Source organism: Patagioenas fasciata, chromosome 8 (assembly GCF_037038585.1).
Source record: "Patagioenas fasciata isolate bPatFas1 chromosome 8, bPatFas1.hap1, whole genome shotgun sequence".
In the NCBI taxonomy this organism is placed as follows: Eukaryota; Metazoa; Chordata; class Aves; order Columbiformes; family Columbidae; genus Patagioenas; species Patagioenas fasciata.
This window is the reverse complement of record NC_092527.1, coordinates 28,133,576-28,146,017: the sequence shown is the minus strand read 5'-3', so window position 1 is coordinate 28,146,017 and position 12,442 is coordinate 28,133,576. Positions and strand designations below refer to the sequence as shown.

The window sequence follows — 12,442 nt, the reverse complement described above, 5'->3', positions numbered from 1 at the left end:
GGATGAGGGCTTCTAACGAGCCAGGTGGGTACCGTGGAGGAAATGCACCTCAGCAGTGCCCAGGCTGTGCCCACCTCGCTGCCGGGCAGCAGGATGAGCCTGAGTCAGTCCCTGAGCAGTAAAAACCTGTCCCCCAGCTCTGGATACGGCCAGCAGATGGGTAATGCACTCCTGAGCAGGCCCCATAGTGATGCAGACAGCACCAGCCTGGCAGCACAAGGGACCGAGGAGCAGGGATGTCCCTGTCCCTGTGCCCATGGTGGAGGGGGAACTCACAGGGTCCTCAGCCCGTCCAGGCCCCTGAACATGCCGCTCCGCACTGACTCCAGCTGATTGACGGTGAGGTGCAGCTCACTGACAGAGGATGCTCCCTCAAATGCCCCGTCCTCGATCTCTGACACTTTGTTGTTGCTGAGGTTGCTGCAGAGAGGGGAAAGGAGGCTGGGATGGGGGGCTCTGCCCCGACCTCATCCTGAACCCCGCCTCCCCCAGGTCCCACCAAATAACCCGTGATGCCCAGTCCCTTGGGGAACCCTTGTGTCAGGACATGGCCCCAGTTTCACACCCAGGCTGCCCTGGCATCAGGACCCCCACGTGCCTTCCGAGCTCCTGGACATTCCTAACAGGTCTGTGCCTGCCCAATACTCACATTTTCTTCAGATGTGGGAGTTTCTTGAAGATACCGGTAGCTTCCAGGATGGTAATTTCATTGTTGTTCAGGCGCCTGGCATAGGTAGCAGGGAAAAGAGCTCAGGAGATAGCTGTGAACGGCCTGTCACAAACCCAGCCCCGCACTGACAATGCTCTGGTTGCAGAAGGGAGGAGGAGGAGGTTCTTACAGCTCAGCTGTGGACTGTGGGATGCGTTCTGGGATCTTGGTGAGCTTCAGGTTGGAGCACTCGACCACACCAGATTCGCAGCGGCACTTCGGGGGGCAGATCACGTCGCTGTTGCACTCGCTGTTCAACTGGTAATCCTCTGTCCCTGCATGCCAGTGAGGGCAGCGTGGGCTCCCATGGGCAGCTGCCCTCCCCTCCTCTGATCCTCCCACAACCCCAGCTGGGCTCCATCTCCTCCCCAGCTCCCCTCATCCCAGTCACTGAGCACATATTATTACTCTCCATGCCCAAAGCAGCTTTTCTACAGGGATATTTATCCTGAGTAAGTGGAATGCTGTGCTGTCCACCACCCTCTCCCCTTTTGCAGCCAGAGCTGGACCCTGGGGATGCCCCTGTGCTCATCCAGGTAATGGCACAATGGGAGATAACTGCAACACACCCTGGTACCCAGCGCTTTGTTATCGCAGCACCTGGGAACTCAGCAACCAGAAATGATGGGCAGTGCAGGGTGGTCCTGCTGGGCCAGACCACGGGGCTCTGGCACAACCACCCATGGAGGCAGCCTGGTCCAAAGGGTACCACACACCCACATGTACATGTGGGTCTTCCTCTTACCTGGGATGAAATACTGCTCTTTGGCTGCAGAGAGAAAAGCACATCAGCACCCTGAGCACACGGCCACCAGGCTGGGGCAAGGCTGAGGACAGCTGTGCTGCAGGGTGCCTGTGGCAGGGACAGGGACGTCTCTCACCCGAGCAGCGGAACTTCTTGCTCTTGATCTGGCCAATGCGCTTGTTGGCCAGGCGCCGAGGGCTGGCGCAGCGGGCACCACTGGTCTCAATGGGGTTGGCACGGAGAAAATCTGCCAGCCACTTGAGGTTGCAGTCACAGACGAAGGGGTTCTGTGCCAGGTGCCTGTGCCGGGGACAGTGGGTGACCCACCGCTGGGGACAGCGGGTGACAGCCAGCTCTAACCCTGGCTGCATGCTGAGATGCTTTCCCCCAACCACTCAGCCATCCAGGTGTTGGAGGTGGCATGGGCACTCACAGGGTCTGGATGGCCCGCAGGGATGTGAAGGTGCCCTTAGCCAGGCTCTGGATCTTGTTGTCATAGAGTGAGAGCAGCGACAGGTTCTGCAGGTCCTGGAAGGTGTCTGCCCGCACACAGTTGATCTTGTTGGCATTGAGGAGCCTGGCAGGAAGGGAGGGAGGTAAGGTTGGGGATCCCCTTCACTGCACCATGGGCACTGGGGACTTCTGCCCCACTTCCCGATGTCCCCACAGAGCATCCCACCCAGCCACCAGCGCCTTACAGCAGCTGCAGGGCGAAAAGTCCCCCAAAGACACCCTTGGGGAGGTCTGTGATCTTGTTGCCGTACAGCACCCTGGGAGAGAAAGGCTGGTGTGAGAGAGATAGGGGAGCAGTGGGGGACACAGTTCAGGGGGTGCAGCATCCACCCCACACACCCCAGTGTGGGCACTTACAGAGAGTTCAGGGAGCGCAGTCCCTGGAAGGCATCGGGAGCAATCTCTGAGATCTGGTTGTTGCTCAGGTCTCTGAAAACCAAAGGGAGAAGGTGGCCTGGTCCCCTTTTCTCTTGCCCACACCCCTATCCTCCTGCTGGGTCCATGGGATGACCCGAGCACCTGGCATACAGAGCTGGGAGTACCCAAGACCCCATCCCAGTGCTGCGATGTGGGTCACCCCTGTGGCCTATGCCTGTTCTTGTGGGGCGCTACAGGCTCACAGCAGTGGCCAGCAGGGTGAAGCGTCCTGGAGTTTGGGGTGAGCTGATAGGGGCTGCACACTTACATCCTCCGCAGCTTCTTGTAGGGGGAGAAGGCACCTGGGGGAATTGACTTGATGCCATTGAGCTCCAGGCGTCTGCAAAGAGAAGGGGGAGAGATTAGGGCTGTAGGGTTGGCTGAGCCCCAGCACCCCATTGACAGCATTGGAGGGCTGCAAAACCCCCAGACTTGCAGTAAGTTACCCCACTGGAGTGGCACCATTCACCCCAAGGACAACTTGCAGCCTGTGCTCAGGGCTTTCTCCATCAGGGAGTGGTGGCATGTTTTGGGGGTCCCCATGCTGGTTGGGGTGGGGGGATCACCTCCTTCGCCTCAGCACTCTGGGTCTGGGGGTGCCTGCTGCCTCCTATGTGCTTTGCATGCTGAGCCAACAGGGGCTTTGCACCATAATTGGATTCCTCTAAGGAGATTATTTCTCTATTTACATTTTTAATGCAGCTAAATCCAGGGCTAAATCTGGGCAACGTGGGAGAAGGGCAAGGAAGGCCTGCTGCCCTATGCAGTGGCTGAGCCCTGGGGCCTGCCCCCATGTCCCCATTGCTTCGAGCCACCCAGCAGGGACAGTGCGGGGCTGTACTCACATTTCTGTCATGGTCTCGGGCAGGTTAGCAGGGATGGCTGTCAGCCCCTTGCCCCGACAGTCCACGATGCCGTTGCTGCAAGTGCACATGGCCGGGCAAGAGCCAGAGGACAAGCTGCAGAGCTGGGCACGTGCCAAGTCCGTTTGTCCTGCCAGGGAAGCAACCAGCATGGAGTTGCAAAGAGCTGGGCCAGGCGGGTGGGTAACAGCACCCCAACAAGGGACCCTGGTGACAGCTTGGCATGCCAGGACAGCTCGTGGCACCCTTGAGTGGGTGCACAAGGTCCCTGTGCGCCCCAGCCCCATGCAAATGGCACACAACTCCAAGGGCATTGACTGATGTGCCCTTTGTCACACTGATAGGGTGTCCCCATGTTGTCCCTGCTGCATGGACAGTGTCATCCTGAGCCAGGCTCTGAACTGGGGCTCATGGCAGTGAGTGAAGGTGGGCTGCCTCGATGGGACAGGCTTTGTCCACCCTACCTTTATCCCTGCCCTGGCATCCACTGCCTCACCCATCCCCCTCACCGGAGCAGCTGAACTCGTTCTTCTGGACTTCGGCCACGTTGAGGCCACGGAGCTGAGCTGGAGCAGCACACTGGGTGAAGAGCCCAATGGTGGGACGCTGGCGCAGCCACTGCGAGAGCCAGGCCAGGTGGCAGTCGCAGAAGAGGTGGTTGGAGTGCAGGCGGCTGTGGGAGGACAGGGCAGTTGGTGGCCAGGGGATGGCTCCTGCCCACCCCCTGCCCTCTGGCTGCCCCACCCTGGCTCATCCCAGTGGCTGGGGGTGTACAGCAGGGGACATGCAGGAGCCTGAGAGCTTCTGCACTGGTTGCCCAGGCTACCTTGCTTGGCAGTGCTTGCAGACACACTGAAAGGGTGTCCCCTCCATGCCCTCCCCATGGTGCTGTCCTGGCACTGCTGAGCCACCAGCAGCAGAGCCGGGGACATCCCACTCCAGGCCAGGGGTCCTTCCCACCCCTGCTGCCCTGGCACTCACAATGTCCGCAGCTTGGGCATGTGGTTGAAGCTGGACACAGGTATGGAAGTGATATTGTTGTTATTCAGGGTCCTGCAGGAAGGCAGAGGGGAGGAGGTCAGGGCAGCCAGGCCGTAAATGGAAGCATGAGATGGTCCTGGTGGCATCAGACCCCTGGAAGCAACAGTACCCACCCACCCCCTGGCACAGAGTGGATAGATGGAAAGATGAGGGATAGGGACAGCCCAAACCCCCGGTAGGGCTTGCTGCCTTTTCCAGGCTTCTCCCCCAGAGTCAGGATCAGGCCCTGGAGCACAGCTCCACAACAGTGGTACCAGACCCCTGCTCAGCCCCTCCTCAGGGCCAGGGAGAGGTAGCATGCTGGGGATGCCCCTGCAGCACCTTGGTGAGTGAGGAGCACCCAGGGATACCCGCAACCCCACATGGGGATTGCAGGCTGGAGGCTCCAGCCAGCCCCCAGCCACTTACAGGACCTCCAGTCCCCGCAGTGCGCGGAAAGCCCCATCTTCGATACAGCTGATCTGGTTCTTGTCCAGCTGCCTGTGGGAGAAAGATGGAGGGAGCATTGCTGGGATAGCCCAAGTGGAGACAAACTAGTCGCTACTGATGCTCCTGCCACCAGACCCAACCTCAAGCTCCCTTGGGCTACCCGTGCCCATCCCTGCTGCGACTCACAGATTCTTGAGGTCAGTGGCCCCACGGAAAGCTTTCCTGGGGATGGCCTGGATGAAGTTCTCACTCAGATCCCTGCAGAAGAAAGAGACAGGAAGGAAAATGAGCAGTGTCTGCAAAGCACAATGCTCCATGGGACCAGGGCATTCACAGGCAGGGGCACAGTCCAGCACTCAGCAATCCCCAAGAGGCTCTGGGAAGCTGTAATTTGGCAACCAAGGACTTGCAGCCCTGCTGGCTGTCCCAAGGCGAGTCTGACTCCATCCATCGTGACTGCAAGTGGCTGGGGGTCCCCAGGCACTGATGTCCCCAGCTCTGATAAGTACAGCACCAGGACACAGCTCTGGAAAAACCCTCTGTACTTAAATACCCTGTGACTGCTATAATTACGGGTCCCTGCTGATTAACTGGTAATTACACTTAGTGGATCCAGTAGGCATTCCCATGGAGCCTGCCCTGCACTTTAGAGGGCACAAATAATTGGATCATTAATTACTTCATCACTACACAGCACTGTCTGCACCACTCTGCACTGCCGGGGCGTGCCGGGCCAGCACGGGCTCTCTGTTTGCAGGGTTGGCAGCACGTCAGATCCCGCACTGTGCCTGGGCTGGCTTTTAACAACCATGAAGGCAAAAAAATCTCACTGCAAAGTCTGGGTGGACTGGCTCAGCTCACCCTATCCTCAGGGGACCTCTCTATTGTATTTGTGCCTCACAGCTCCTACGCTGCCATTACCTCGCTCATCCCAAAAGCCAGAAGCTCCTCTGAGATCAGCAGGCACCTGCATTACCAGCTCCCAGCCCCATGCTAGAACAGCCCTGCTCCAGCCACCCATGGGGCAGAAGGCCAAGTCCCAAGCTCCCTCCTGCGGCAGGGAAACTGAGGCACGGCACAGTATTTGTCCTGTGCAGCAAGTCCATGGGTGAGTGAGGAGCAGGACCAGGGCAACCTGCATGGACTAAGCTCCACGCAGCATTACACAGGCTACGCAGAAACCCGCATCCCCTCCATGAGCGGTGGCTTGGGTTGTCCCTGAACACCTACATTTCACACTCGGTTCTCACCAGCTCCATTTCAACATAATGAAGCCTTTTCACTACTGATATCCCAGGGCAGTTGGGCTGGGTCAGGATGGAGGCACAGCATCCACACTCTGCCCCGTGCCCCAATTTCCTCCAGAAAATGGGCTCAGCGTGGCCCACCAACTGTTTGTAAAAGACCTAGAGGTCTCCGAATTTTTTCTTCACCCCAGCCAAAAACTTCACTGCCATGACAGGAAAAAGTTGCCAGAGGGAAGCACCAGCGTTACTTGCACGGGTGCATGAGGAGGAGGAAAACCCAAAGACAGTGGGCTTGCCCAGCCCTCTGGTGATATGCCAGGCCACCAAGGAGCTGCCATATGGTGCTGGAGTGATGCACACTTTGTGTGCAGGGGGCAAGGGCTGGTGCATTGCTCTGGTATTGTATACAGTGAGCAGGGGCTTGTGCATCATGCTGGGTTGTTTCTGGGGAACCAAACCCGGCTGACAAAGCGCCGTTGCTGGGTAGAGAAAGGGAGATGCTGCTCCTGGAGGGGTCCAGGTTCACAGAGAGGATAAAGCCCAGCTCCCCCGCCAGCAGCCGGAGCGCAGCAGGCGCAGTTCCACCGCTACCCGCACGGCGGCACTGCCAGGCTGCCCTGCCTGCCCTGCCCAGGCTGCTCAAGCTCTTCCCAGGGGTCCAGACCAACTCCCCGCGAAGGCATCAGGGTCGCCTCGAATTCTCTAGAGGGGAAGGACCCGACACCGCAGCACCCCTTCAGATGCAAATGCCCCCTCTCCATCCTCTGATGGGGATGTGATGAGTGCGGGGACCTCCAGGAATTGCAATGACCTTTCTGAAAAATGCAGCATTGCCCCAAATCTCCTTTTCTCTTTTGGTTCCTAGAAGAAGGAATCCCCTAGAAAACCCTCCAGAAACTCCCAGACGAAGTTCACCACTCTTCCTAGCAATGCACTGAATGCATCACGCTCTCCCCTGGCAGTTCCCTGTCCTCCAACATTAAATCGGTTGCTGTGGGGCCAAGCATGGGAGCACCCACCATGCTTCAACATTCTGTACCTGACCCCCCAGCTCCGGCACTGCCTGCCCGGGGAAGCCCTGACTGCAGCTTGTTTGGTTCCCTCATGGAAACCTTGCTTGCGTTTCTCCACTCACAGCACATGGGAGTCCCAGCACGCCCAGGGAGCAAACCCAGGCGTCTGTCTGCAAGCTGCTCACTTACAGCTCACGAGGGAAATGCTGCTAGAAGGCTGCAGCTGACTTTGCAAGGCTTCTCCCCTTCACAGCTTTTTGTGACAGTCACTGATGAAGTGCTGCCTTTGGGGGTACGGTACCAAAGCCAAGAGGGACAAACACTGGATGTGAAGGTTTCAGTGAGGTCCCAGCACTGGGCTTACATTGCTGGCACAGTTACATCACCGACTGACACCAGGACAAACACATGCTTTGCCTGAGGGATCTGTGGCCCCAGCATTGGAACAAGGCACGGCCTCTTCCCTCCTGGTGTTTCATAGCTCCCAGCTATGTTTGCTTTACACTTTGGCACCAAAGAAACAGCAGATGGCACGGCTTCTCCTCACTCCATCACATGGCTTGCAGCACCCTTGGTGGCTGTGTCGGTGCCACCTCGCACCACCAAACACAAATGTATTGCTGCCATCACACCATCAGTGACCATGAGCATTGACACGTCCAACAACCCTGTTGGGGACTGGCCAGCTGACAAACACGGACAAAAGACGGGGGAAAGAAGGCAACCCCCCTGCCATTGTCACAACCACCCTTTCTGCCTTTTTGCTTCCAGATATTTTCCTCCAGTTCCAAATTTCCTGGTTACTGAATCCGGGGGATGCCGAAGCAGTTATCCTATCCATGGCACTGTTCTCTTCCCATCCCCATGCCGCAGGGACCATGCAGCTGGAGTTTCTCCCTGCATGTCAGAGAGTGTAGAGGGCTCCAGTAGTCCTGGGGGTGCAAAGGGGGAAGGATGATGAAGGGTGAACAGGGGACAGGACACACAGCCTTCTCCCTGTGAGTGCCAGAGGACAGAGCCAGGCAGACCCTGCAGAGAGACTGTAGCACACCTGCATGCCCCAATGGGAAGCCCTCAGCAGCCTGTCTGCAAAGCAGGACCCCCACATGCTCCCCAGGAACCCACTGCATTTCCATCCTTTCCTGGCCTAAGGCTCCCCTCCCACAGGGGTTTCTGGCCCAGCAGATGCCTATTAATTAGCAGCAGCCAGCTCCAACCCATAGCTGTGCCATGGGGAGAAGGAGGGCACTTGCTTTCCTTCAATGTCCCCCAAAAGCCTTATGGTCAAGCTACACCCATGCAGTCCCCCCCAGGATGGGCAGCATGGAGGATGGCAACAGTCAGGGATTGGGATTTTTGAAACTCCCTTGCTCGGATCCTACGCCCCACTGTGTGCACGACAGTTGCCAGTGCAATCTGTACGGTGAATCAGGAGGTGCTCCCGGCACTGGCTCTCCTGGCAGCCAGCAGCCCCTGCCCCACCGCCGCGGGTCCCCAGGGAGCCTCGGCGAGGAGCCAGCTGCAGGGCACAGCTCCCTCGGGCTGGCAGGGGCTTGGAGGCGGGAGCCAACCCCCCGGTGTGCCGCCCTGCCCGGCACTTAGCAGGGCATCCGAGCAAAACTGTTCGACATGGCTTCCCAGTGGGGAGCCCACTCAGGCAAACAAACCCCAGCAGTCTTAATCTCCCCAGCAAGAGCCCGGCGGTCCGGAGGGCGGCTGGGAGGGAGGGGGCCTCAGCGGGGCTGCTGCGGCCGGGTGGGGAGGCTGGGGCTATTACCACGCTCTCATTCTTTCGGCTAATCCTGACTTCACACTTTAACCTGATTGAGTCTTGTTTGGCGAGCCGGCTCCTGGCGCGCTGTGTGAGGGGATTAGGGCCGGACACAGCAGGGAGGTAATTGCTTCCCAGCGGCGCTGGCCCTGCGTCCTCCCTCCGAGCCCCCCACCGCCTGCCAAGAGCGCCAGGGCGGCCTGGCAGCCCTCCGGCATGGCACTCTCCTCACCAGGCAGCCCGGCTTGGCGGCGGCCAGAGGGCTGGCCCTGCCAGTGGTGCAGGGGTCCACCTCACCCAGCACCGGTGGCCACTGAGGCACCTCTGTTCAGGCAAAAGTTGCAGCCGGTGTCATGTCCCTGCCATGCCAGCAAAGGCTGGGGGACATAGCATGGCAGGTAAGTGGCTTTCTGCCCCAGCAGTGCCCATACACCCAGGAGATGCCACTGGCTCCAGGTGGGTGAAGCGAAGGGGGTTGCTCCTGTCTTAAATATGTTTTCTCCCCAGCTTCCACACTGGAAACTCGTTACCATCCAGTGGGCTCCAAGACTCTCGCACATCAAAGGCACTGACCCTTCTCAGCTTCTACCAGGCTGCTGCTCTCATGATGAAAATGCACTACAGGTCTCCCTGCTCACAGGTTGGACACTTCCTCCAGTATCCCCACTCAACCAGCATTGGAATCAGTCACTGCAGGCACCAGCTCGCCCACAACAGCCATCCAAGTCTCAAGCAGACAAGGCAGGTGCCCTCACAACCAAAGACACACAGCCCTGGGCAGCACCAGCGTTTTGGGCTGGGACAGGTGGTCCCTGGATCCCAGCCTCACCTCGCTGGTGCTGTGCCAGAGAAAGCTGTGCCAGGGTACAGCCAGCATTTCCCCAAGCCAAAGGGCCTGCCAGGGACTAAATAAACAGCAAGGACCACAGCACCAGCAGCTATTAAGCAGCCTGGTGTACCTCGGGTCACTCTGCACATGCTGTTTGTCCCATCACAGCCTGCCCAGGGCAGAGGGACAGGCAGGGACATGGCTACCCAGCCAGCACAGCTGTTCATGCTGTCAGCTCCATTGCCTGACAGGTGACACGGGTAAGCACAAAGGGACAGTAAGACTCCTGCCTTATGAGAGATCGATAGACTAATCAGCACTTGCATTAGCGATCTACGGCCCAGGGTCCCCCCCAGGGGTTTCGCACACCTGTTTCTCGCTGCAAGGGAGGTGCAGCTGCATCCACTGCTTATGCTGGCATGGGCACCCACAGCCCTGCACTGGGGGAAACCAGTGTCACCCATATGTCCCAGCCACACAAGCCACTCAAGGTGATGGTCATGAGTCCCTGATGCTGCAAGGACGCTGTGTGTGAGGAGGGGTGTCCTGGAGGGCTCTGTCCTCCCCAGGCAAGGGCTTGCTGGAGGTTGAGGGCAGCTGCCTTGCTGCTGCATTAGCAGGGTGCTGGTTTAACAAGGCAGGGTTTCATTCACCACGTCACCTGCCCAGGTCCCCAGTGCAGGCAGGGACCTGCAGCCCCGTCTCAGGTTCAGGCTCCTGCCGCCCACCCCCAGGATTACGTCAGGCTGTTTGATTTTTAATGGGCTCCGCTGGCCCAGCTGCTGTCACCGCTCCATCCCGACTGAGGGGGATGAGACAGACCTCCCAGCCCCTCCACCCCTGCCTCACTTTGCCATCCCAAGGTCACCAAGAGCCCGCATGCTGCCTGCTACCCACTGTGACCCCGGCCCCTGGGACTTATGGCATTTCCACAGGACAAGGTGGGATGGCAGAGCTTGGTGTGTGCGTGCAAACAAGACAGGGCGGGCTTAGTGTGCGTCCCTGCCACTCAGGGAAGAGATCATGGGGTTTCTGGAAATGCCACCTTGGCAGAGGCCAGAAAGGGAAAAGGGGCAGGATGGGACAGAGTCCAAAGCAGAATGATGACTGTTTTTCACAATACCAGAACAAGAGATGACCAGCACAACTACCAGGTTTAAAATCACAGGAAAGAATGACTCCTCCAAATGAGGGATGGTTAGTCTATGGGACTCCCAGCTACAATCAGCTCAAAAGTGGAGTAGAAGACACGCACAGAGACGCACCTGCAATGCCATGCTGCAGCGAGAAACACCTGCAGGTGGATGCTCAGGAGCTGGCTCCTGCTGCCAGTAAGCTGGCTAGGCACATCCCAGTGGCCACTGTGCTGCCCGGTGCAGGCTGCCAGGCATGGCTGAGGGTGCAGCTGGCAGGGACTGTCACCCACCAGGAGTCACTTCTCCTGTCAGCCTGTCTTAGCAGCAGGTGGAGACGCACAACCCTTCTGCTCCCCAGAGAAGCATGGGGGATGTCAGCCTGGAGTCAGCCTGGTGCCAGCTGGGTGCCAGGGTCCCTGATCCAATCTCTGCCTGCCACTCTTGTCCCTGACCCTCCTGGGGTGGGGGAAGGGAACCGTGAATGGGAGGGCTGCTCCTGCGGTGGTTCAAGGGGGAACAGCTGGTGCCTGTGAGGAGCATCCCAGGCTGGGCGGTAGGGCACAGCCCTTCCTGCTGGCAGCCGGAGAAGTGCTTCATCAGGCAGCCTCAGCCGCCAACGATTACGTGCTGAGTAAATCGATGGGATATAATTGGACTATTAAGATCTCATTATCCTCCTGGCTCCGGGTGCTGCAGCCCACGGTGTTCTGGAGGAGACCACAGCCTGCAGCCACAGAAACTGCTTCACGTCCCAGACAGCCTTGATGAGTACTGGGGACAAGGTGCAAGGAGCAGGGATGGTACAGACAAAGGGGACAAGGATGGCAGCAGCAACCTGTTGTCAGCACAAGGAGACATCTCTGTGGCACAGTGATGTGCTTTGTGAAGGCAGAGAGGTGTCTCTACAGGGACCTTAGAAATGAGAAGGCCCAGGCATCCTTCTTCTAGCCACCACAGCAACCTGAAAGCCAATGCTGGCCTCTCCTGCTCTGTGCAGGGCTCTTTGCTCCTGGGTGGCATGGTGAGTTTGGACTCCATATGCACTTTCACGCGTGCCTCTACCCCAGCCCAGCTGAAAAGGGAGGCTCATGTCCCAGCTGTGAGTTGCAGCATCCCCATGCTCTGAGTCACACAGGCTGCCTGGCCCTGGGGTCCCCCCTCCCCTGTGCAAGAGCCACATACCCATCATGTCCATCACCTGCTCACATTTCAGCCATGGGGGCAGGGGTGTGATTTCTGGCCATGGGACAGTCCTCCTGAAGTGACCAGAGTCCTCAGCACCTCTTGGCAGGCAGGATGGCACACCAGGTCATGTCCACCACAGTCTGAGCAACAATAGGAGAGCTGCCCCCATCCCCACCTGAGGTTTTTGCTGTAATATTTCTTGTTATCTCAGCATCAGTGAAAGCAATGTGTCAGAGCTCATCCCTACCAGGCTCATTTATATAAGGACAAAACAACCCTTTGCTGGAGCAAGGCAACACACAGCTAGACATCATGATGTCGTGCCAAGTGTTTCAGACCACAGATCTCAGTGGCACAAGCTAAATCAACAAATTCTGCCTGTCCACCATGTACACATAGCAAAGAGTAAAGGTGAACACTGCCAGACTGGGGCACAATGCTACACACCACTCCTCTGCCAGGAAAGGCTTCCCAAAGTGCTGTGCTGACCCCAGGCTCTGGCCCCCCGCCTTCTCTCCCCAGAGATGCAGATGCTTTCCCCAAA

General features: G+C 58.3%; 1 protein-coding gene across 4 annotated transcripts in view; it reads right to left on the bottom strand.

Annotated features, from left to right (window-relative positions):
- SLIT1 (slit guidance ligand 1) overlaps positions 1-12,442 on the bottom strand; it is a 62,990-nt gene that overhangs the window by 12,845 nt on the left and 37,703 nt on the right. For 3 of the 4 annotated variants that reach the window (XM_071812060.1, XM_065843235.2, XM_065843237.2), the window contains 14 exons: positions 4,904-4,975; positions 4,697-4,768; positions 4,229-4,300; positions 3,757-3,920; positions 3,230-3,377; positions 2,653-2,724; positions 2,325-2,396; positions 2,153-2,224; positions 1,888-2,031; positions 1,591-1,754; positions 1,455-1,478; positions 840-984; positions 650-724; positions 277-420 (listed from right to left, as the gene is read on the bottom strand). In XM_071812060.1, coding sequence (XP_071668161.1) covers positions 277-420; positions 650-724; positions 840-984; positions 1,455-1,478; positions 1,591-1,754; positions 1,888-2,031; positions 2,153-2,224; positions 2,325-2,396; positions 2,653-2,724; positions 3,230-3,377; positions 3,757-3,920; positions 4,229-4,300; positions 4,697-4,768; positions 4,904-4,975 — 1,440 coding nt within the window. The remainder of the gene's footprint in view (positions 1-276; positions 421-649; positions 725-839; positions 985-1,454; positions 1,479-1,590; positions 1,755-1,887; positions 2,032-2,152; positions 2,225-2,324; positions 2,397-2,652; positions 2,725-3,229; positions 3,378-3,756; positions 3,921-4,228; positions 4,301-4,696; positions 4,769-4,903; positions 4,976-12,442) is intronic. The other variant, XM_071812061.1, reaches the window with a different exon arrangement.